The sequence below is a fragment of the Chinchilla lanigera genome, unplaced genomic scaffold, assembly GCF_000276665.1.
Source record: "Chinchilla lanigera isolate Chin_1 unplaced genomic scaffold, ChiLan1.0 scaffold00157, whole genome shotgun sequence".
Classification (NCBI taxonomy): domain Eukaryota; kingdom Metazoa; phylum Chordata; class Mammalia; order Rodentia; family Chinchillidae; genus Chinchilla; species Chinchilla lanigera.
Genome location: NW_004955558.1, coordinates 544521 through 569655, shown reverse-complemented (window position 1 = coordinate 569655; position 25135 = coordinate 544521). Strand labels below are relative to the sequence as shown.

At 41.1% G+C, this 25135-nt stretch overlaps 1 protein-coding gene and 1 pseudogene across 8 annotated transcripts; one reads left to right on the top strand and one right to left on the bottom strand.

The window, feature by feature from the left end:
- Window positions 1-316: 316 nt before the first annotated feature.
- Window positions 317-1725, top strand: LOC106147421 (annotated as a pseudogene).
- Window positions 1726-7295: 5570 nt separating this feature from the next.
- Window positions 7296-23298, bottom strand: LOC102005515 (zinc finger protein 350). 8 transcript variants are annotated; one of them, XM_005412664.2, is made up of 6 exons: window positions 23031-23298; window positions 20888-21032; window positions 20075-20269; window positions 15468-15594; window positions 15152-15244; window positions 7296-11486 (listed from the first exon to the last, which is right to left on the bottom strand). In XM_005412664.2, exons 3-6 carry the CDS (start codon window positions 20162-20164, stop codon window positions 10129-10131), a joined length of 1668 nt encoding a protein of 555 aa, XP_005412721.1. In that variant the 5' UTR covers window positions 20165-20269; window positions 20888-21032; window positions 23031-23298; the 3' UTR covers window positions 7296-10128. The 8 variants fall into 8 exon arrangements, with proteins under 8 accessions (XP_005412721.1, XP_005412719.1, XP_013364320.1 ...); XM_005412662.2 differs by having other exon boundaries at window positions 23178-23298; XM_013508866.1 differs by lacking the exon at window positions 20075-20269 and adding an exon at window positions 16514-16785 and having other exon boundaries at window positions 23178-23298.
- Window positions 23299-25135: the final 1837 nt, after the last annotated feature.

Genomic DNA, 25135 nt, shown 5'->3' with positions numbered 1-25135 from the left:
TGATCTTCCTGCTATAGCTTTTCATGTATCTGAGATCAGAGGCAGGTGCCACTATGTCTGCTGGAACTTCTTTTATATTGATAAAAGTTATCACTAAGAGTCATTTCATATCAAGCATTTTTAAAAAGTTTTATTCTCGCTGGGTGTGGTGGTGCACACCTATAATCTCAGCACTCAGGAGGCTGAGGGATGAGGATTGTTAAGAGTACGAAGCTAGCCTGGGTTACATAGTGAGTTCAAAACCAGCCTGAACTACACAATGAACAGTTCAAAAAAACAAAATAAGTATAATTTTATTCCAAAGCAAGATGATGAAATGATTTACTGTCTTTTCCTAAAAACCAGAGAAGATGATGTTCCTCTGAAATATCACTTGAAAAATCATTAAGAAGAGTATGAAACAATGCCATGGACATAAAACATTCAGAGATACTTCTAATCAAAACAAAGGTTATTTTTCATAAAACAAAGGCATGATTTGTTTGACTTCTGTGAAAAATCTTTAAAATAAAATTTAAATTTTGAAAACTAGAACAGAAGCTGTGATTTAAAGAACTGTGTTGAGTGTACTAAGGATGGAAAAATCCCTTGTCCATGCAGCCATCAAAAATTTTATACAGAAATTAAATAAACCATCAGTGCAAAACCCACCAATGAGAAACTGAAGACATTAAGCAACAGAGAACTCACATCACAAAGAAAGCTTATGTATGCAGTGAATATGGGAAGTCCTTCATAAAGGTACCTCTGTTCACAAATCATCAAATTGTTCATGCAGGAGAAAAACCTCACAGATGCCATATATGTGGGAATGCTTTCTCCAAAAAATCCTGGCCAGCAGAACATCAGAGATGCTACAACTGTATAAATGCACGCATGTGACCAAACCTTCCTCAATAAATCACAGTTTAATACGCATCAGAAAACTCAGCTGGGAGAAAAACCTTACACATGTAGTGAATGTGGGAAAACCTTCATAAAAAATATTGACTCCTTTACCATCATCAGATTCATACAGGGAAGAAATCGTATGGATGCAAAATATATGGGACAGTGTTCTCGACAAAGTTCAGTCTCAGTACAAATCAGAAAACTCATACAGGAGTGAGGCCTTGTATACGTAGTGAATGTGGAAAAGGCCTTATTGAGCAGAGATACTTGACTGTATGTCACTGAACTCTTATTGGTGAGGAACACTTTGTATGCAATGTGTGGAAAGGCTTCATTTTGAAAAACAGTCTTATCACTCATTAATAAACTGATACAGAAGAGAAACTGTAAACATGCAGTGAATGTGCAAAAGGCTTTTCCATGAAGTTCTGTCTCATTGTACATCAGCAAACTCACCCTGGAGAGAAACCATATAAATGCAGTGCATGTAGAAGAGGCTTCACCTTGAAGAACTCTGTCATCAGACGTCAGTGAACATATACAGGAGAGAAGCCTTATATATGCACTGAATGTCAAAAAGGCTTCACTTTGAAGAGCTGCCTGATATACATCAGCAAACACACAGGAGAGAAACCATATGTATACAGTGAACGTGGGAAATCCTTCATTACAATGTCAGAACTCAATGTTCATCAAAGGAAACATACAGGAGAGTGGTCCTATAGGTGTAGAGATTGTAGGAATGCTTTTTCCCACTTGTCAATCCTTGTAAAATACAAGAGAATTCCCAAGGAGCAACTTTGGGAAAGTCTTTTGCTAAGTATAGGCCGCTGACATACAGGATCTGCAAGGAATGTTCTGAGTGCAGATTATGCAGTGGTATACTTAGGAATTAATTACCTCATGTTTTCAAAGGAAACGTGTAAAATAACTTTGATACAGTCAGCATTAGTGAAAATATCTCAGGACATTTTATGTGTATGAAATGTATAATAGTGCTTAGAAAAAAGTCCATGAATGTGACAGAATAGGAAGTTGCCTTCAGGGGTATGATAGGACCTATCATAAATGATCATCATAGATCATAGATAAAGTACCAGCTGATAGAAATATAACTATGGGAAAGGTTTTGCCCCCAAATGAAGACCTTTATGGATTGAGAGTTTACACTACAGAAATACTACAACAGTTTCTAGTAATCTATTTGTCTTATCATTTGACAGGAAATCAAGCAGAAATGAAATTCATGAGTACATTCAATGTGAAAACCTTTAGCAAATTATTCAGAGACGTTCATTATGGAAAGCAGCCCTAGCAAAATGGCACATGGGAGTTTTTGGTCTCTTTTTTGTCTTTCACAGATAATATATTAGATGTGTCCTTGGAGACAAGATACCTTGAGCCATATTTCTACTTGCCTTGTCATTGATTTTACCAATTTTAAGTTATCGTGGTTCCTGTGATCATGGATTAAATTTTAACTGTGCAATGCAGGCCTATTCTATGCCTGTCTCTTTTTTATATGATTAACTTGTAGATTCTTTGATTCTAAATTTATTTATTATTTTAGCATACTTGAAATATTTCAGAATGGAACATATTTGATGTATAAGTGTAACTGGACATATTTGAATATATTCAACAAAGTATAAATATCATCAGGTGGTTTATTAAATCAGTATAAATTAAATATTTTAATATTCTTATTTTGAAATTAGTTTATATTCATTAAATCTTACTAAAATAATTCAAATTTCTGAATGCCCTAAACCCAGATTATCCGAAATATAACACCTTGCAAAATCAGTTTATTGTCAAATGGAGGCAAGGAAAATTATTATAATTCTGTTAACTACAGAATTTATTTAGATTGCAAACATTTAACATGCATTCACTTTTTAAAAAAATGTAGTCTCTCTGTAGTTCAGAAACATTTGATCAATCCTGCTGTCTTGGTGGTCTCAGCTGTTCTCAGGGTCTAGCCTGACAATCGTATAACAGTGATACATGCACACCCACATTTATAACAGTACAATTCATAACAACCAAATCTTGGAAGCACTGATATGTCCATCACCAGGTGAGTGAATAAATAAAATGTGGTATTTATGTACAATGTAGTATTACTCTGCATTAAGAAGAATAAACTTGAATCATTTGTAGGAAAATCGTTGCACCTTAAAGCTGTAAGCTTCACTTATGTGTATGTTGTAATGTTTCATCATACTTGAAGCTTTTTCTTCAAGCTTTTTCTTTTTTATGACTTCTGTAAACAGAGTTTTTATTCCATTTGGGCTGTATTCTAATTTCTAACTGCAGTTAGCCTTAGTTTCCTCTTTGTGTTACCTAGAAACTGTTCAATGAACATTTCATATTCTCTTAGCATTTTAAGGCTACTCTGAGTAAATCACAAATTTCCATTTTGTTCTCCATTCTGAAACCCTGTCTTCACACTCATCATTTCTACTGCTTATAAACTGTATAGATTTCTTTATCTCTGGAATTTCTGTTTGGTACTTTTTGGTGGTTTGTATCATTGGTAAATCTGTCGTTCATATTTTGAACCATTTGTTCGCTCTTTCAATTTTTTGTTTCACCCATATTCACAATGATTAGTTTGTACGTTTGTTTCACTATCTTTTCATAATATGTTCTTTGAACTTATGCAGTTTCTTTACATTTCCTTTCTTCTTTTTTTTTTTTTTTTTTTTTTTCCTTTCTTCATTTCATACAGCTCAGCCATCTGGTATTTCTTTTCTTCTCCAATGGTGTATTGCAGATTTGCTGTGAGGTATACCTTGAGACTACAATATCAAGTGAAATTGGTCAGTCAGGCAAGCTTAAATGTAGGGGATGGCTGAAGCTGGAAATGGGTCACATGTGTGGGGGCAAGGCAAGGCTAGGGTGCTTAAAGCAATCAAGCTACACCAGTCCTGAGAACACACCTTGTCTGAGACAATTCCAGTTATTAGTTGCTAGGCAACCCTATGTCACCTGATACTAACTTTGTCAAATGTATAAATAAATGCCCCTACAGTGGTTGAGCAGTTCCTTTCCTCCCATCTGGAGAGAGTGCACCACCTGACCTTAGCTTTTGTCTCTTATCTTTATTTCTAAATCCTCTTGCCATTTTTACACTGGGAACACCTACAGCTTTGCGGGACCCAGCACTGAAGTATCACATGGTTTCTCTTCTGTGAGAAACCCAACATATAAGACCAAAATAAAAAATAGATATTATGAAGTAGGGAGATCTTTTTCAAACTCAAATGGGAATAAGAGATGGACAGAGATGGGAAGGAAGGGTAGGAAAGTAGAAGAAAAAAGAGAATTAGAAAAAAATGGGGATAGTCCCTTTCCAAATGGGAAGGCAGTGAAGGATGGAAGGAGCAGGGAGGGGAGAGAAGGGAGGGGAGAAAAACAGAATTAAGATGTGTTATGTACGTGTACCAACTCCCCACAATGAATGCAGTAATTATATACTCAAATCATGTATTAATAAAGATGAAAATTTTTGTAGGATTAGAAAATCAGTGGGCTCCTCTGAGTTAATAGTTTCAGCAGGGCTCAAGGATACTTTGTACTATTACCTGAAATACAACTTCAATTTACACATCTTAGGACATGTTTGTGGCCATTCATAAAGAAGAGCTGTGCCATCAGGCAGAGGGAGTTTAGTCCTTTGGTTTTGAGAGTGAGAGGAAAGAGAAAAAAACAAAAACAAATAAGTGTGCATCCAGGTGCAAGGGATTGCCTTTTTTTTTTTTTTGTCTTTTCTTTTGAGACAGGGTCTCACTATGCAGTTCAGGCTGGCCTTGAGCTCACTTTGTAGCCCAGGCTGGTCTTGAACTTGCAATGATCCTCCTGCCTCAGCCTCCTGAGTGTTGGGATTACAGGTGTGCGCCCCCGTGCCCAGCTCTCATTGCCTCTTTACATCCCTGTCTGCTCTTTCCCTGGGCAGACATGAACCTTTGTCCTTCACTATAATAAACTGTGACCACAAGCATAACAGCTCTCTGTGAGTTTCAAGAGCTCTTTCAGAGAATTACTGAGTGGAAGGCTGATTTTGGAAACTTAGCATTGAGCATGAGTGAGAAGTCATGATGGTCCAGTGTGCACCATGTCCCTGTAACTTCTCTGTTGCCTCAGATTCCTCACAGGGGAATAGACAGCCGACATAGTTCAAATTTGTAAGAACCAAAAGACTGAGTTTTAAGCATAAAATTTTATATTTATTCAATAATTATGTGACCAGTGAGTGCTGCTTCCTTTTTCAGCGTGAAACAGTGTAGATAATTTTGCTGACCATTCTGTGCAGTTGGATGGAAAAGGTACATTGGCCTCCGTGATCGTTACTAAAAACAATAGAATGTGTCAGGTGAACACTGTGATGCTGTTGCTTTTATTTGTGAAGGACTGTTATGAAAATCTCTTTATTATCTATAGCATTCTTCAAAGGTTTCCTATCACTGTAAGGGCCAAAATCCATAATGTATTCCTAGAATGTTTCCATATCATGATTTCCAAATTAGTTTGCATTCAATTGTACAGATGAGTCCAGTGATTTCTGATCTAATTTGTGACACCATGCTCTTCTTCTACCCCTAGCTCACTGGACAGCCCTTTTAGATACTTTGACTTTGTTTTCATCTGATCCATTATTTAAAAAATGGTGCCACTTCAGGATCCAGAAATTAAGTATTGGCTTGAGTTAGAAGAACTTGAGGTAGAAGAACTCAAGGTAGAAGAACTCAAGGAAGATTGGAATTGAGAGACACAAACCTCTTTGTGTCTCTTGTACCTCAAACCTCAACAGTTTCAGCACCTTCCATGTGAGACTCTCTTAGCCTTTAGGGACCATGAGAAAGTGAGAGTCTCTCCCAAACACACGAATAGTCTTCTTGAGGATACTCACAAGTAACGCAGTCTCCCCCCACATCAACGGCTTCAGGCTAATGCAGGAAGACACATAGCTTTGGCATAAGTGGGTATACCAGCAGAAGCCTCTACAATTACTGAACTCCCTAAGACGGTGCAGCCCTTCAATCACTGACTTTATTTCTGCCTTCAGAGAAGCTCACTTGATACCTGCAGAGTACTGAAATGCAAGGGTGATTGAAAAATAACTACTTTCACACACCATGGCCCTATTTCAACCTCATACCCAGAAACTGACACATCTGAGCATACCGACAGCACCTTTGCAAAGGGTGTGGCCATCCCTGGCCCAGTTATCTGATGCCCTACCCCATTTCTACATAGGTGCAAAAGCAGTAGCAAATGCTGAGAGCAATAGTACTTCTTTCCACATGCTAGACTCTTGCTGGACACACCCGTTTTGGTACAGTGGCCCAGCCCTGCTCACCATCTCTCTGCCAGTCTCTATTTCCTTCTTGAAAATGTAACTAGCTCTCTCTCTCCACCCGCTTCATCATCTAATTTAGGGTGCAGGTACAGAGACAGCTGCTGCCAGAGGTACTGCACATGTACAGTGTCACAGCAGAAAGCTTTTCCTACCAGTCACTGTGGCCCCATCTTTGGTAACTTGGAAGATCAGTAGCAGCACTGTAGTGGATTGATAACTGGTGGTCAACTTGTAACCCCCAGCTGAACTGAGTGAGTGGTGCTGGGTGTGGAGGCCCACCTGGGGACTGTTGCCAGCAGCATGAGAGGCAGATCTGGAGAAGCAGCAGCAGGCTGTTGGGAGCTGAGAGAGGCCGTGGAGAGCTGGCTTTCCTGATGAACTTGGCTGTTTTCGTCCTCCGAGGAGCTCGGGACCTCGCTGGCACTGAGAATGGCGTCAGTTCATTTTGGAGAGCTCTGGTCCTCACTTGGAGCATCGTTTCCTGGTTCTGGAGGGGAAGATGGTGCACTGCCGGCCTCCAGGAAAAGCTTGCTGCGTTGGCTTCCCTGATGGGAACTCGGCCATCCTGATCATTGGAGGAGCTCAGGACCTCACTGTTGCCAACGATGGCTGTGGTACCTTTTGGGGAGCTCTGGTTCTTCTGAGCATCGCTTCCTGGCTCCAGTGCAGATCCCTCAGCCTGCTAGCATAGGTCCTTCTTCCTGCTGGCACAGACTTTGTAGATTCCACCACTGACCTTTGGGCCTTCGCAGCACATCCATGTAACAGGTCTGCATGAGACGTTGTCATGGGCTCTGGGCCTCCAGTTGGATTCATGGGAGGCATTGTTATGAGCTCTGGGTATTCAGCTTAACTCATATAGGACACTGTTGTGGGATCCAGGCCCTCAGCTGGATTCCTTGGTCTTAGTGTGTGGACAGATTTCCTGCACTCTTTTGTATACTGTTCTTTGGGTGACTTATGAATAATCATATAAAGTATGTGTCCTGTATTATGTTCCCCTTGCAAAATAAGCCCCAAACCAACACAAGCACTATGGCCCAGGTACAGATTTATTGGTTGTAGCCTTGTTTTATTTGGGTAGGAGGGGAAGGGAAATGTAGGAGTGTGGAGGTGATGGTAGCTGCAAGTGCCCATTATCAGGGTTAGAAATACCCATTTATAGTTTGTTCAATGTTGTTTCTGTTTCTTTCTTGCATGGTTGAATGTTATCAAATATTTTAATTTCTTGATACAATAATGTGATTTTTTACTTTAATGTAGTCACATTGTGTTATACTGAAGTAACCAAGAGAGTTCCCTGACCTTTCATCTCTTCATACCCTTGAAGTCACTGACTTCCAAAGTGCCCATAACTAAAGCCACAATTGCCCAACGACCAAACTCAAGGAAACTTCAAAACACCACCTCTCACAAAGGACCTTCACCCAGATCAATGCTCAGAGTCAGGCTCACCACATTATGAGCTTCTGGAGACTCTTCGGTCAGCTACCATAGGATGAATCCACTTCCAAAATGTCACTTTTGGTGCTCCTCATGGCAGCCTCTCTTCCTCCTTGTGGCTAGAGCCAGAGCATGAGGGTAGGACCCTGTGTTCCCATTTCTATTATTTGCATTCAGGTCCTTGACCGCTACCTCCACAAGGTATGACTGAATTGAGCAGCCTTAAAGACTGGGTACAGCTCTGCACAGGGAGAGGAAATTGAAATCACTTTTCCTCTCTTGTACTGTTTTAAAGTCGTGAACTTCTCCAAGGTCAACATGGCATGGCTTACTTTCTATTCAGCCTAAGGGACCTTGTAACAAATGTAGAGTCCTACCCTCCAGTCCCAGAGGTTCTGACTTTGGAGGCTGGAGTGACTCAGGAATCTGCATACTTTAAAAATCTCATATCCTTGAGGTAGAGGCCCACAGCTTACCATCAGAAACCCTATTGAGGTGTTCTATGCTCACAAATACTGACAGCTGCTTCTCCTCAGTACACTTGGATATTCTCTAAGTACATCTATCCAGAAAATCCTTGGGGGAGCAACAGCACCATGACTACTACATATCAGTACCTATTATTAGATCTACTTCTTCCTGATGTTATGTAATGTTTTACCATGTCTCTGCCTCACCAGATAGTAAGGTTCATAAGGCACGTTCCCTTGACTGCTTTCTTCATCAGCGTATCTCCAGTGTGTAAAACAACCATTTTACAGCTGTACTCATCCTGGAAGAGTGACTTACCCATGACTCAGTCTTCTCAATCTGTGACCTGAGACAGCCACTTCTGCTTTTTCTATAAGCAGAACTCATTGTGACTTGGATAACACACCCTGATGACACCAAATTAAAGAATTTTGGATAAAGGCAGGCTAACAGCTCCATTCCTGGGACAATGGGAAGGAATGAGGAGAAATACATCTCAGTTTAATAGCTCACAGAAGAGCTGGGATCTTTGAAATGGCAAGGCTAAAAGATGACAGGTATGGTCAAAGATAAGGAGTCATCCCATGACAGCCCCCAATGAATGTGCCTTTTCCCAGCTGTTACATGCTTCTCCATTCTTAAGACTAAGGTTCTCATCCTCCTTTGTATTCTTATTCTATGGACCTTGGTCTTTTTTCCATTCTGCCTCTTTTATATTCAGTTAAGTATAATCATACACAAAAGTTTTGGGTAACAGTTCTATTCTTTAGAAGTTTTCTCTTCAATGATTAAAAAAAAACACCTAGTTTGATTAGCTCCTTAGTTCATTCATTCACTTTTCAAATCAATAGTTTTTGATCTTCTTTGTGTTTGGAAATACAAAATCATGCAAAACAGCACTCTTCAAACCTTGTGAGATAGAAATGACAGATGCCCTGTCATCGCAGTTTTGTTCACTGTGTGTGCTGTCCAATTTGGTAACCACTACTCACATATGGCTACTGTGCCCTTGAAATGTGGCTAGTGCAACTTAGGAAGTGGAGTTCGAACTCTGTAGTCAAATTTTTTAAACAATTTATGTAGCCACACCACAAAAATTATCATGGAATTTGTAATCTCTTGGAAAGATAAGGTGTGAACATTAAAAAACATAACTTTTATTTGTATTTTAACGTGCTTAAATATAATTGTAGGTAAATATTCCCGATCTCTCAAAATAATATGTTCCCCGAACAATAAGTCATCGTAAATATCTCTTTGAACTAGTTAACCCACATTCACTTCACCTAATATAGATGTTTACATCTTCTAGATAGACTGGCTAGAGTGTAATGATACCACTTAAACATGAGCCAGCTCACTCAATGTTCTCTCCAAGAGACCATGGACTTTTTTTTTTTGTTTTGGTCACCATTATGACTGAAGCTCCTAGAACAGGACTAGGTACAAAGAAAGCACTTGTCAAGTACTTGTTAGATGAACAATTGACCCTTGGAAGGCTGTTCAGAGGTCCCTTTATAAAATGTAAAGTTTTACAAGTTTAGTACATATTCTGCTTTTGTGAATCCTTCACACTGGACTGGGAAAACAAAATTGACAAAGCTGTGCTCCAAATGCTACCAGGGCAATGTTAGCCTTTTGCCAACCAGCTTTCCTGGGGTTTTTCATTCACAGCAATATTCCAGCTACCAAGTTAAACCTTGAAATACTTATTTCCTCCATTTAAATGAACTCAGGCTTCCTTCCCTTATTTAATTAACATGATAGCAATTACTGTGTATGTGTTTGGGTGGTGAACATCAGACCATGCCTGTGTAACGATGCGCATTTAGACAGTATGCATTGATTAGGCTTTCCCAGTCTCTGGATGTATAAAGTTTCTTTCAGTATATACTTTGCAGCCATATAAAGAACTTCTGTTGAATGCTTTTCCACACAGAATGTATCTAAGAATTTTACTATCGGTTTTGTGTGACATAAAATAAGACATAATTGATGACTGAAGGCACAACCACATTCACTGCATTCATGAGGTTTCTCTCCTGTGTAAATTCTCCATGGTCTCCCGCAGGCACACATCTGGCCACTGGCTGTCCCACAAGGACAACATTCCTATTTGCTAGAAGCCCACTGATGCTTAGTGATGTCTGAGAGGCCACTGAAGGCACCTGGGTAATCACTGTGCTAACAGGGTTTATCTCCTGTAAGACGCCACCAGTACATACTGAGCTGTCACTGTCAGCAGGTTTTTCCATGGAATCTCTCTGTTTTTCCCTTGTGTGTATTTTCTTATGCTTCACCAGGCAAGACATGTATGCGAAAGCTTTCCCACAGTCATTGCAGCCATAGGGTTTCTCTCCTGTATGAGTTCTCTGATGAACAATAAGCTTTTGCTTTGTGGTGAAGGCTTTCCCACAGTCACTACACTCAAAGGGTTTCTCTCCTGTGTGAATCCTTTGATGTTTAATGAGACCCGACCTCTGTGAGCAGGATTTTCCACATTCACTGCACACAAAGGGAGTCTTCCCAGTATGAAATCTCTGATGTGCTATGAGGCAAGTCTTCTGGATAAAACCTTTCCCACATTCACTGCAAATATAAGGTTTCTCACCTGTATGAATTCGCTGATGTACAATGAGATTTCCTTTTTGAACGAAGCCCTTTCCACACTCACTGCATATATACTGTTTCTCTCCTGTATGAGTTTTCTGATGTATGTTGAGCCGTGATTTCTTGAGAAAGGCTTTGCCACATTCAGTGCATTCATAAGGTTTTTCTCCTGTATGAGTTCTGTGGTGTTCAGTAAGCATGAACTTTCTGGAGAAGGCTTTCCCACACAGACTACATCTATGTGGTTTCTCCCCAGTATGGATGATCTGGTGATCAGTGAGCCAAGACTTCTTGATAAAGGCTTTCCCACATTCACCGCATACATGACGTTTCTCTACTTTTTGAGTTTTCTTATGTTTGGGGCTACCGAAATGAGATTTAATGCTGATGAGTTTTTGACTTGCAGGAAATGGAATTTCAGTGTGAAATTTTTCACAGTTAGCAAGGAAAAAGGATTCTTCATTTCTAGGGAACTCTGCAGGAGTTTTCACTTCATAGCTTTTGCTCTGGCTAATCAAAGTTAAGTGTGACTTCATACTTTTTCCATGTAAGTTAAATATGTCACAATTTTGCCTCAACAGAAACTGAGTTTTGCTCTGTTGAACAACATTTTCAAATGTATTATGTTCATGCCACTTTTCCAACCTCTTCACCTTGCTTTCGTGTTGTAAACGCTTTGGTAGATTATCAGCAGCTTTCCAGATGTCTACAAAGAAAAGAACAATAGTTTTCCATCACCTTGACTTGTAATTAAGGCATTTTAAAAATGCTTTGATGGGAGATATTGCTTTACTGACAGCTTAGTGATAGGAGTGTAAATACAACTCTACATTCAATGTTTCTTGCACATGGGTAGAAAACAATTATATAACCAAACCATGAGTTAGTGATAGAATCAAGGTTAGGTAACTAATAATGAATACATACAGATTGGGATGCTTTCAAAATAAGGTCTTTCAAAAACATATAAAGATAATTCATTGTGAGCAGTGGAGCGGAGGTTGGGGAGCCACCTCACCCAAAGGGTTCCACGAATCCTTACTGACTGACTACTATGTAGCAGGCCTGGTGTTAGTGTCATGGGTGCAAATACATATTTCTCATATTCATGGAGCCTCCAGTTTGACAAAACCACTTAAAATAGCAGACACAGGGAAATAGCTGTAGATTCTAAAAGGTGCTTTAAAGGAGCAGTAGAGAGAGCAGTGCAGGAAATGAGGTTAAGACAGAGCTCATGGAGGGAGTCACTGTGATAGCTGGCAGGGAAGGGTGAAGAAAATGAGGAATCTGGGAATATTCTAAGTACCTGGCTTGAGTTACTAGGTAGCAGTGCCTTTAAAAACGAAAGAAAGAAAAGTACTTGAAGTACAGAGGTAGGGGAAAACACCAACACATCAAATTAAAGGTGCTTATTACACGCCCACATACAGACATGAGAAAGTCTAAGACATACATAAACCTTGAGCAAAGCCTTAACTGGTGATACCGGTTCAGAAAACTTTAGTAAATAAGCAGAACAGAAGATCACATTCAGAGAACATAATGGCTAGAAGATGATGAAGGTGTTCGGCCAAGGTTTTAGTCATTTCATCATTTAGGGTTTGGAAAATGGGAAAAGTCCATTGAGGAAAACCACATTAGCCATCCTGGCAGAGAGATAACTGACAGATGCGGGTGGCTGGAAAGACCATCCGAGAGGTGAGTCAAACTGTTCAACACTCTGTGTTTTAAGCTCACTGTGACAGACTTTCAGAGGATACCATTTCTAAAATTTACCTTTCTCCATCATCCTGTAGACCACCATCAAACCAGCTGTATCAAAGTGCTAATCTCACGTTTACTGGAAACTTCCCACAGTTGGTATACTGACCATTGGCTTAGCTATACCATCCTTCTATATTTCAATTAAAAGAGAGAATCTATGAGCTTAGGGAATATTAGAACTGGGTAGTGGAGGAGGCTCCAGAAACAAAAACTACCAACCTGGCTGTAGGAACTGTCATTTGTTTCTTCATGCTGTTCCTTTACAGCTATGAATTCTTTCCATTTCCGTTTCTCTCTTCTGATCCCTCCAGCTGCCACTCACACTATATTTTTCCATGGTTCTACAAGTATGTCAGTTAACCTCAGCTAGCGGGCCAAGTGGATCACCTTTTCTTTCTGGATCAACATCAAGCCAGCTTTATCATCAACTTTACTTGCAACAGCTGGATGTCATTTACTGCCACACAGCTGTCATCCAGAACAAGAAAAATCCTTAGCCTTATAAGAAAAGATAGAAAATATAAAATGCAAAACCTACATTACCCACCATCTACCCTCAATTAGAAACATACAATCCATAATAGTCAGCCTTGCAATAAAGTTTGTACTATCATGATAACCCAATCTACCCACATTTCCACTGCTAACGTGATACCTCCAGTGCCTCTGGTCTAACTGGTTGCTTGCTCTCTCTTAGCCTACTTTACTAACTGTTCATCTAACTGATTTCTAATTGCTCAAGGCTCTTCTATTCCTTATCTCTTTCCTTCATTCTACATGACTCTCATCAGTCCAAATTTCTATCTTCAGACCAGGCCGCTCCCTAAACAACTCAGGCACATCGGCACACAGGTAAAGTTCCACTTGGATGCTAGTAAGCACATCTAATTTACAGGCCCTCAAAACTTCCCAACCCAAATCTCCTGCTCCACAGGTCATCTCCAGAACAGCAGACAGCAATTCCACTTTTCCTGGTATTCCTGCTCAAACCTGTCAACATCAGTTTCACACCGTTTCTTTTTCTCGCTCCGTGTTGTGTCTACCTCAGTGGTGACTTCCACCTGCGCTCTGTAAACAGACTAGAATCTGACCAGCACCCACCTTTCCCATCAAGTTAACATCCAACTAACTTCTGCATCTTGGAGCTCAAGACGCCACCTTATCAAAGAGTTCAACCCTTTCCTGAAAGAGTAGCCCCATGTCTGGCACATTCTGCTCCATGATGCTACCTATGTCTCCTCTTCAAACAAAAGCTTTGAAAGCTTGTGGTCTCCTGTTTGTTCTAGCTCACTGCTGTTATCCCTCAACATATACTAGGCTACCAAATAATAATTTAAGGGAATAAATAAAAAAAGTAATCCTATATTTGGAAAACAGTGGGAAGAATTTAGGAAAGATGGAAATTTGTGTAAACAAGATGATACACTATTAAAGGAATCTGAAGGAAGTTCAGGGTCCTAGGACAGGTTAGCAGAAGTTAACATGATTAACAAAATCAGAACAGGACAGGGAAAGAGACAAAGCAAACACAACGGGGACATCAACAGTGCACTAGGAAGTTCAGAATTAGCAAAAACACAAACGAGTCACATCGAAGCAGGCATGAGTTCGGACCTGGTGTAGGCTGCACCTGAGAGTGAAGGGTGTCCAAAACATCTTTCCTAGCTAAGGATTCAACATAAAGAGCTCAATAAAACAGGTGTGCAGCTAGAGAACACTGGAGTAACACAGTAAGTCCCTCACTGTAAGTTCCATTCCAGAATTGCCTGTGAGTCACATTCATTGGTAAGCTGACACAGTGAGTCTGATACAATACACCTCTGAAAGGTCACTACTCAAAAGTTTGTAAGTTGAAGACTTACTGTATCCAGACGTGCAGGATGTAGGACATTCAGAGGTACAGGAACATCTAAACTCACAGGGGTTCTCTTGGAGAGACAATAATTTTAGCTCCTCACAGATACTACAAACTCCACGATGCTGCTTATTTTATGTGTCCTCCACTTAGAACAAAAGTTACCGGCCAGCAGCCACTAAGTTACCAAAAAATAGTTTTTGAAGGAACAAATCAAGGAGGTAATCACATGTGTGGAACTTGTATTAGGAACACTTTTAATACGTTCCACATTGAGACAGCAAGACAGACTTGGCATCAAGATGTGTAAATCACAGAAAATGAGTCTGTATCAGACGACATGAGAGAGATGTCAGTTTGGGATACTGCTCCAGGAAACAGAAGCTTAACTTATTAGGCTGAAGGAACGGTTGAAGGTAAGAACAGATGAGGAGATGTAAAACAGAGCCTTTGGAGAGACAAGATGCTCAGGAGGTACACTGCAAGACCAGGTCACCTGGCATCAGAGCTGGAACCGGTCGTATTCGATGGAGCGGGAAGGTACGGCAGTGAGAAGACAGGGAAGACTCAAAATTAGTAAAGAGAATTCAGATCCCAGAAGAGATGAAGAGGTATATTTTTCTTTGAACTCCTTCAAAGTAAAAACATCTCCTATAGAGAGAGGCAGGTGGAGGAGCTACTTTCATACCCCCAAGCCCCTTCACGGCCACCAGGCATTCTCATCTGCCTTTTCCAGCTGTTCCTCCACTCACCCGAAGGGGTTCGGCAGTGGAGTTCATCCTCCGCTGTCCATGGTTCTCCACGCAGCAACTTGGACAGGGCACCTGACTGGCTGGCTTCACACCCTGTTCAGGGGAAATGACAGAAGTCTTAGTTAGGCTCATCAAACTGGCTAAGATCGCTCTATTTTAGGACCTGTGTGGTTCACACGTACAAAGTAAAAAGCCTTTTTCTCAGAAGAGAGCACTACAAATCTACCACTCAAGGCACGAGGGGCCTTCCAGAGGCTGAGGAAGGAAAGGCCACTGACGGGGCACCCTCTGAGTGACACAGGGCGGCCGTCCTCACCCACGGACACCAGGCTGCTGTAGTTCTCCAGCATCACGTCCCGGTACAGGTCCTTCTGAGCAGGGCCCAGGAGCTGCCACTCCTCCCGGGTGAACCTCACAGCCACATCCTCCAGCGTCAGCAACACCTGAAACAGTAATCTTGCGAATGAACTGATTTACTTGTGAGGATGCGAAAGAAATGTTAGTTGTTTTTTTCTTTTGTCTGTTCTTTCCACTCTATAGGCTGCATCTACAAACCTAGTTGCTGTTGTTTAGTACACTGTGGTAGTAAAATGCTAAGAAAACATTCTGTAATTGTTTATTTTCTATTCTATTCTATTCTATTCTATTCTATTCTATTCTATTCTATTCTATCCATTCTGTTCCACTCCACTCCACTCCACTCCACTCCACTCCTCTCTACTCCATTCCATTCCGCTCCATTCTATTCTACACACACATAACATCATGGGTCACATAATGCCAGAAATACATTCTAAGACATGAGTTCTCTAAAAATTTCTATTCTATCCATTCTATTCTATTCCATTCTATCCATTCTGTTCCACTCCACTCTACTCCATTCCATTCCACTCCATTCTATTCCACACACACATAAAATCATGGGTCACATAATGCCAGAAATACATTCTAAGACATGAGTTCTTTAAAAATTTCACCTTTGGGCAAACATTATAGACTATACTTATGCAAACTAAAACAGCCACAACATCACTAGGCAATACACGCTTATGGAACCACTGTGGTACATGCGGTCCACTGTTGACTGAAACGGGGTGTGTGTGTGTGTGTGTGTGTGTGTGTGTGTGTGTGTGTGTGTGTGTGTGTGCGCCGAAAGTCTGAGCCTTCCATATTTCTGACCCCTTCCTGGAGTCTGAGTGTTTATTGGAACAGCCCACAGAACTCGGGAAAGCTTTACTTCCCAATGCCGACTCCCTTCCTAACGCCAGCTCCCTTCATTAGGAACAGTCTAATGGAGGAGATGCGTAGGGTAAAACAGGGGAGGGAGGTGAGGCTTCCATGGGATTCTCTCAGCGTCTTTACCATTGCTAATCCAGATGTTCACTGAGTGCTTTTATGGAGGCTCCGTCACACAGGCATGACGGATTCAATCACGGGCCTCTGGTGATTAAGTCAGTGTCTGGCTCCTTCGTCTTCCTGTGGGGCTGGGGTTGAAGGCTGCAATCTACTCACAGGGCTGGTTCCCCGAACAAGCAGCTTCTCTGCCTTTACAGCTTTCCAAAAATTACTTCATTAACATAAATTCGGGTTATAAATAGCAAAGACACCCCTTTCATCCATATGCTTCAGAGCTGCTTCAAGCACCAAGAACAAAAACACAAATATTATAACTACGGATACTTCTGCTGTTCTTATCACAAAAGAAATTACCACAGTTTTAGGAACTCTGGTCAGGAGCCAGAGCCAAAGACCAAAATATTTATTTCTTGTAGCATAATATGATATAGCTAGCGCTGTATGGTGGTGCCCGCCTGTAATGCCAGCACTCAGGAGGCTGAGCAGGAGGATTTCTGTGAGTTCAAGGTGAGCCTGGGCGACATCGTGAGTTCAAGGCCAGCCTGAACTGCAGAGCCAGACCATGTCTCAAAACAAAAACAAAAACACTATGATAGTGACAGTATACTGTTCAGTGGCCCAGAACTAATACTTTTAAACATTATTCTGTATTACCCATAAAATGGAAATGGTTAGTTACTCTGGACAGCAATGTGAAATGTCCATTAAATGTAAAATTAGTGGGGCTGGGGATTTAGCTCAGCGGCAAAGTGCCTGCCTGGCAAGCGCAAGGTCATGAGTTCGGTTCTCGGTACCGGAGAAAAACAAAAACAAAACAAAACAAAAAAAATGTAAAATTAGTGCATTCAGGAAGTGACTTCTCTGTAGCTACCTTCAGAAATTCTGATACATCTTCTCCAAAAGGCATTAACAAGGACGTGCATTGCTGCACAATGTGTAATAAGATTACAATAAAAAGCCAACACAAAATTATGGCACCCACACCATTTAGATAACAGCTCAGCAGGTCAAAAAGAAGAAGGAGTCTACCAAGCGTGGTGGCATATACGTGTAATCCCAGCACTCTGGAGGCTGAGTCAGGAGGACTGCCCCAAGTTCAAGGCCAGCCTAGCCTACAAAGTAAGTTTAATGTCAGCCTGAACTACATAGCAAGACTCTGTCTCAAAAAAACAAAAACCAAAAATCAAACAAAAACACACAACAAAACGAGAAGGTAGGTGGGCATGTAATAACACTTAAAAAAAATACAGGCACTGAAAGAGAAGGGAAAGAAGGGGAAATTATGTATGTATGTATACACAGCACAGCTAACATAGCTGTACTACTGTCTTCCATTGCTTTACTGAAAAGAACAATTAATGATTACTTATTTGATCAATATTGCATGTTTCTATTTGTTTTCCTGAGAAACCACTTTGAAGATATCAATACGTAATACAATAACCATTGTTAATTTCCTACAACTTTGTCTGCAACTCTGTATTGTTTGTATTGTTCTTATGCTATTTTGTAAATGGATGTCTGTTTGTTAATATGTTTTCCTTCTTTTATTTATTTATTTATTTATTTATTTATTTTTTTCTGGTACCAGGAATTGAACTCACAACCTTGCAATTGCCAGGCAGGCGCTGTGCCACTGAGCTAAATCCCCAGCCCCTCTTCTTTTTTATTTTTTTGTTTTTTTTTCTGATACTGGGAATTGAACTCACGACCTTGCGCTTGCCAGGTAGGCGCTGTGCCGCTGAGTTAAATCCCCAGCCCCTTAAAAAAAAAAAATCAGGCACTTTAAAGGGAAAAAAAAAAACAGCAAAACAATAACTTCCATTGAAAACACTGTAAAGCATACCCAGTTCTTTTAAGGGAAGGATCCTATATGCGTGTATGGGTCTTCGACTTCATCAATGATGGTTAGGTTATTTTTTTTTCTTTTTTTTTAATGTTAACTCTCTGTATTTGTTTATATATGTATTTTTATTTTTACAATGATAGATTAGCATATACAGTTATAAGAAATAATACAGAGGGCTGGGGGTATAGCTCAGTGATGAAGTGCTTTCCTACCATGTATGAGGTCCTGGGTTCAATTCCCAGAACTGAAGGAAAAAGAAGAAGAGAAGAAGAAAAAACAAAGAAAGAAAATAAATAATACAGAGAAAGCGTATCTGCCTCTGGTCTAATTTCTCCCAGTGGTAACACCTTGCCTAACTAAAGGACAATAACATAGTCAGGAAACTGGCCTTGATACAATCCTTATTCAGGTTCACTAAATAACACATACTCATGTATATGGGTTTTCAACTTTATCATACATGAATGAAGCTCCATGCTGCTATCAGCATAGTCAGTACACAGAATAGTTCTATCACAAGGGTCTTTCATGATGCCATTTTAAAAGCATAGCCATATTCCTCCAACCCATCCCACCAAAATACCTGGCTACCGCTAATCTGTGTAACTTTTGGCAGTTTAAAGCTGGGCATGGTGCGTACCAGTAATCCCAGCTACTCAGGAGGCTGAGGCATGAGGATTGCAAGCTTGAGGCTAGGCTGGACAACTTCTTGAGGCCTTATCTCAAAATAAAAATAAAAAGGGCCTGGGATAGATAGCTCAGTGGGAGAGTGTGTGCCTAGCTTGTGTGAGGCCCGAGTCTCATCCCCAGAAAAAAATTTACACAATGCATGATGCCGTTTATACAACATTCTTGAGAGTACGAGATTGCAGATACAGACTATACTTTTAAAAGTCACTATCATTTCTCCAGAAAAAAATAACATATGTGTATGCTCCTTTATCATTTTTCAGAGAAAATAGTTCTCTGCCAACCTCTAGTGGTGAAAAATGTATTTTATTTTTTCAAGTAACGCTATGAAGTGAAAGAATTTTACACAGTTAGTGTTTTCTAGTCAGTTGCAATCATTGGTCTTTGGATATTCAAAATATACCATCTTAGGGCAACACAGCAGAGTGCCTTCAAGTAGGCTGCTGTGTTCTACGGAATGAGATTTCATTCACGTGAAAAAAAATAATAGATTTGCTTTACATTTACAGATATATAAATAATGTTTTTAAAATATATAGATAGATATAGATATATGTCTAAATGCAGACAGTAACAGAAAGTAAATATTACCAACCATTTACAAAAGAGGATTAGAAAGGAATGTATAAATAGAAAATATTATTGCCATGTGCATTAGTATTGGGGTGCAATCACAGATGGCCTGTGTGGTTCCCTAGGTCCAGTCCCTGGAAGTCAGGCTACAAACTTTAACCTCTACTTCTTCTAGAGATCAGAACCATAAGCTACGGCCCAACTCCCCTCCATAGAACACGTTTTAGACTGCCAATGGCTGACGCTTGTAGGCTAACAAAGACTTTCCAATCAGACAGGACACTGAGGGGCTAGAGGTCTCCCTCCAGGACCCTGAGGCAAAGGTTACGTTCTTTGCACAAGGTCAGCTCTTCACTACCCAACAGAACAGGGGTCTGAATTTTCTATCATAAGGTAAAGGTCTAAAGCAAATCCTATAAACCCCCCAAACCCAAGCCCTTACCAAATAACAGTACCTTCAACTCTCTATATCCAAGTCTGTATTCAAACACCAGCTCAGCTATCTGCTCACTGACAACCACTTGCACAGCTTGCAATCCTTCCATTTTCCTAGGATGTTTAGGGTTTTTTCCAGGCTAAATCCCCAGGCCCAGAGGCTGAAGTCTATGTGCTTTGGTCCCCTGTATTCACTTGGTGTGTTCCACGGAGGTCTAGGAGGAATCCACAAAGAAACAGCCACAGGAAACCTTCTGCATTTACAAGAAGGCTGCTCTTCAGGACAACATCTGTATCACCTCTAGGAAGAACAAGGCAAGAAATTTTCCAAGACTAAAGTGCCATGAAATACTGGCATCTCCTGCAGGAAGTGATCTACAGTATTTTCTCAGAACCACTGCATATCACATAAGTTATAACAATTCTTTGGTGGGGTTGGCTGTCAGAGAGATCACATGCCAGCTCATGTAACCAGTCATGTATGTCCCAACATTCATAATGTACTGTAAATCCTACGAACAATCTGTTCCCTATCCTATCATACCTGATGTTCAGCTTCAAGACTGACTTAAAGGCAGGTGTGGCAGTGCACACGTATAGTCCCACCGACTCTGGAGGCTGGGGAAGGAGGACCACTTGAGCCCAGGGGTCCAAGGCCAGCCTGAGCAACACAGCAAGATTTCAATCACAGAAAGCAAAACAAATCAAAACAAAACAAAAAATAAAGATTCAGTTTCTTTCTCTGCAGATCCTGCTTTTTTGAAATTTAAACTTTTCAGGTTAACGGGAACAAAGGAAAGGAAAAACTAGAAAACAAACCCCAAGTTAGTTACCTCGGCCTGGATCATTTTCTTCTTTTTGCAGAAAATTGCTGGCTACTGGGATGCCGTCTTGGTGTCTTCTGCTCTAACACTGACACCCAAATCCTGTCAGTTCCTCCTCCTTTATAGGATTCTTTTGCTCCTGAGAAGTTAGGGCCTGTGAGTTGGAAAGAAAATTTAGTTTGAATGGTGCATTTCCTCCAGGCCGGGTACTGTCACTGCTCCTAAGCATTCACTTGAACACAATGTACCATTAACTAGCCCTGTATATAGTGCCCCAATAAATTATGTGTCTTTGGTCAAATAAGCCAGAGGTTCTGGAAGTAGTGGATGTATGCCTTTCATTTTGTAAATCATTGTGAAGGAACGTGGGAAATGAGCCCCAGTTTCAGATCTCTGTGGGTGGGGTGGGGAGTGGAATCCCAACGTATAACACACACAAATCACTGGGGGCTCAAGCGTCAACCTCAACAGGACAGCAAAACAATAAAGCTTTAAGGAAATAATATAGAAGGTCTCTCAATGTTATTAGAATACAAAAAATTATTTTAAGCAGTCCACACAGAGGAAATTATATTCTGCTGGAGGAACTTTGGAAAAGTCTGACATCATCTACTTAGATTTCAGATTACATACACTCTATGACACAGTAATTTCTCTCTGAGGTACACAGGTTAAGCTGGCATTGCCCGCCTTCCCTACAATAATGGCACATTTGAACCAGAAGACATTTATAAAAATGTTCATAGCTGCATTACGTATAACAATGAAGGCTGTATGCAACTGAGATGTAATTAACAGGAAAAACTGCTATACATTCAAATAATGGAATGAGATAGAAAAACTTGATTAATTATAAACTATACAGAAAAGCCTAGAAGTACTTGCTACAGAGAGAAGAACAGTAATTACCTTTGGTGAGAGGATGGAAAAAAGAGCAGAAAATACTACTTGAATGCTGCCAATAGTCTACTCCTTTATGTGACATGATAGCTTATATATGTATGCTTTTCTCATCACTAAACTGTACATGTTACTAAAATGTAAATTCTCAAGAAGTAACCAAAGAAATGTTTCAACAATACCCAAAACTTGTTATCTTTGAGGAGCCACAAAATTTATAAATTTGTGGAGAGACAGATCAGATGAGAAGTGATGCAAAAAAAGACCACAGGGAATTAATAGGAAATGAGTCAGGTATCGTTTTTGTCTTGAGAGGGTACTACCAACATTTTATGTCATTAACTTTCAAATCCCGGATGAATTTATAATTTTATGATCCTATCTCCAGAAGAGATGCTAACTCCAAACAATAAAGCAGGTGAACGTTATGGGTAGGTGACAAAACGGAAGTCCTCTACCATTTTATGTACCCAATTTGTTTCAGACAGTTGAGCTAATGCATTAAAAGAATAAGTATAAATCTTACAAATGAGACAGAAAATGAAGTTTATTTTCAGATATCACTATGGACCTAGAAAAAACGATTCAAGGAACAACCAATTTAAGAGAAAGTGCTCCGCAGAAACTCCCAGGTAAATTTTCCCATATTAGATAGTTGGCTACATTTGCACTGCATATACACCTAAACTCAATTCCATGCAAACACTTTCACCAGTAACGGAATTGGAAACACCATCGCTGGCTAAGACCCACCAAGACTTATTAATGAACTCCGATCTGCATCACCTGGCTAGAAGGAGACACAATCAAAGGCAAAGTCTGTTAGCAAAGCAGCAAGGGTGAATGCATGCAGGGCGTGGCAGGGAAGCAAAGTTTCCTGCGCCGTGCATTCAGCGGCGAGCGAGCGAGCGCAGCGGCTAGCAAACATTTTCTCTAAGGGACAACTGTTACACATACTCAACTTTGCAGGCCACAGGGTTTTTGTTACGACTTCACTTTTCCTCTGCGGCTCGAAAGCAACCATAGACAATAAATGACCCGATACCCTCGTGTGGTGACAGTCCTCCGGACTCCAACATCCCTGAGCCCCGAAATGAACGCCGAACAGAAACCAAACACCCCACGCACCCTAGGACTCATCTCCCCCAGTTATGAGCAGCGATCGCAAGAGTCCCCGATAGCCAGGGAACTGTCGCCGATCTCACAAACCCTTAAACACTGTACTGACACCAAAGCGATCCCGACCACAGACCTGCGAGTCGCGCACTGCCGGGTACCTCTCCAACACCTCCGCCACCTCCGCCAAGAACTCCACGGATCCACGTCACTCCGCTTCCACGGACCTCCCTCATCCTGCACTCAAAAAAAGTAACTCCCAGGAATAAAACCACTCACTAACCTGATTTCCTCCAGACCCATACGGACCTGAACGTTGCACTTCCGTGAAACGCTTGTGTACTTCTGGATGCCCCATCCAAAGTGGTAGTGGGCCTACAGCGGCCGAGAAGGACCTAAACTACTTGAAAGCATACGAATAAAACTTCCGGTTACTAGCCTTTTTAGCTAGTATGGCTGCGCCCGTTTTACTATGGCCACAAGGGGGCGGCCATGTCTGAATATTGACGTACAGAAGGCAAGGCGGTGGATTTGCGGGAATGTAGCCAGGGATGGCCAGGAAGATGAAATTGCCTCATATTCTGGCTTTCTAACACTAGCGAATACTTGGTAGATTTTCAGAGACTCAAGCTTTATCAGGTAAATATGAGGTGGTCACGTTGCGAACGCAGATAATAGTATTTCCGCAGTCTTTTCTTGTCCACTTCGTTAAAAAAACGATTGTCAAGTAGGAGCTTGACTGTCCACCCAGCAGAGAATCATACCTGGAAAGGCGATAAGTCTTATCTGGTAGTGACACTGTGTCTGAAAAAAAAAAAAATAACAGCAATGATCAAAAAAAAAAAAAAACCAAAACGAAGACAAATAAACAAAAAATCCTGAAAAATTTACAGCATCCAATGTTTAAACACTCATTAAATGGGAACTGTGCAATTTCCAGCCCTCTCACACTCATAAACAAGTCCTGGTGTCTCCCCCAAAACGCTGACTTCAATCTAAGACTTTGCACGGAAACTCCACAGTCGTTGACCTTCCTCTCTCTAGGCCAGGCTACTGCCCCTATGCGCGCCATACTAAATTGCAAACCTGCCCTAGAAAGTGTTCACTGATACACTTCTTCCTTTCGGTTTTCAATCACCTAGTTGCACAAAACCTGAGTATACAGATCCTAAACCTTGACCGTGAACCCTGTCATTAATCTCTTCAGGCCTTGCATTGTCCATAGACTGCCAAAGGCCCCGCCCATTCTTCAGGGACTGCCCCAACTAAAACTGAATACTGTTTTTATGAGATTTATGGAAAGGGCCACATTGCATGGAATATTCGGGCGTGCATTTCCCTCCATGGGTCCCATCTGTCCCTTCCTGAAGATCCACTCCTGGAATCATGTTCAAAAGATTCTGCAGATGCCCAGACTCCACAGGCAGCTGCCCAAGCTGAGCCCATGTGGAGCCCCACCTGGTTTCAGGTTCCAGTACCACAGTCCATCCCCAGTCATTGCCTGGGGTGCCGAGACAGGTACAAGGATATCCAACAAAGTCCTAGGGAGGGTTCTGAGGTACGGTCCTGGCTGTGGATGACTTGTGTGACACGACCGGTCACTTGCTACAGTCATTGTGGTGTTGCTGATGGGACAGCAAGACATCTAGGAAGGGTTATAAAATGGAAATATCTCAGGGACATCCCATTGCCTTCCCTGCTTCCTTGGAACAGATGATCACCCATGCTACTCAGAGGCCAAAGCAAGGAAGAGATACTACCCTGCCCAAGGGCCATTGCATGAGAGAACCATGGCAACCTAGGTGCCGGAAGTCTGGTATCTGCTACAGACACTCCCCATGGAACCAGTCTGAGGAAAACCTAATGAGTGAGATTTCTAGATGCTCACATGTGGACAAAAACACCAACTGTTCACAGTCTTAGGTAGGTATGAGGATGGGGAAAAGTGGGCAAATCTGATCTGGGTAGGACTGGATAGGTGGCCAGCTCTAGGAATGGAAGGAATGAGTAGATGAAGGTGTAAATATATGTACTTGCTGTCCTGTGTTATTACAACCTGGCTGCCCTTTTGGAGGATTACAGGTTGTGTCAGTAACAGCTGAGGCTGTGTAGTGAGTTTGGGGCCAGCCTGGAAGACATAGTGAGACCCGGTCTCAAAAAACAGAAACAAGAACAAAAAACAAATATAAACAGGCTAATTTTAGCAGGTAACTTCACAATTTGGGAGAGCACTTTGGAGAG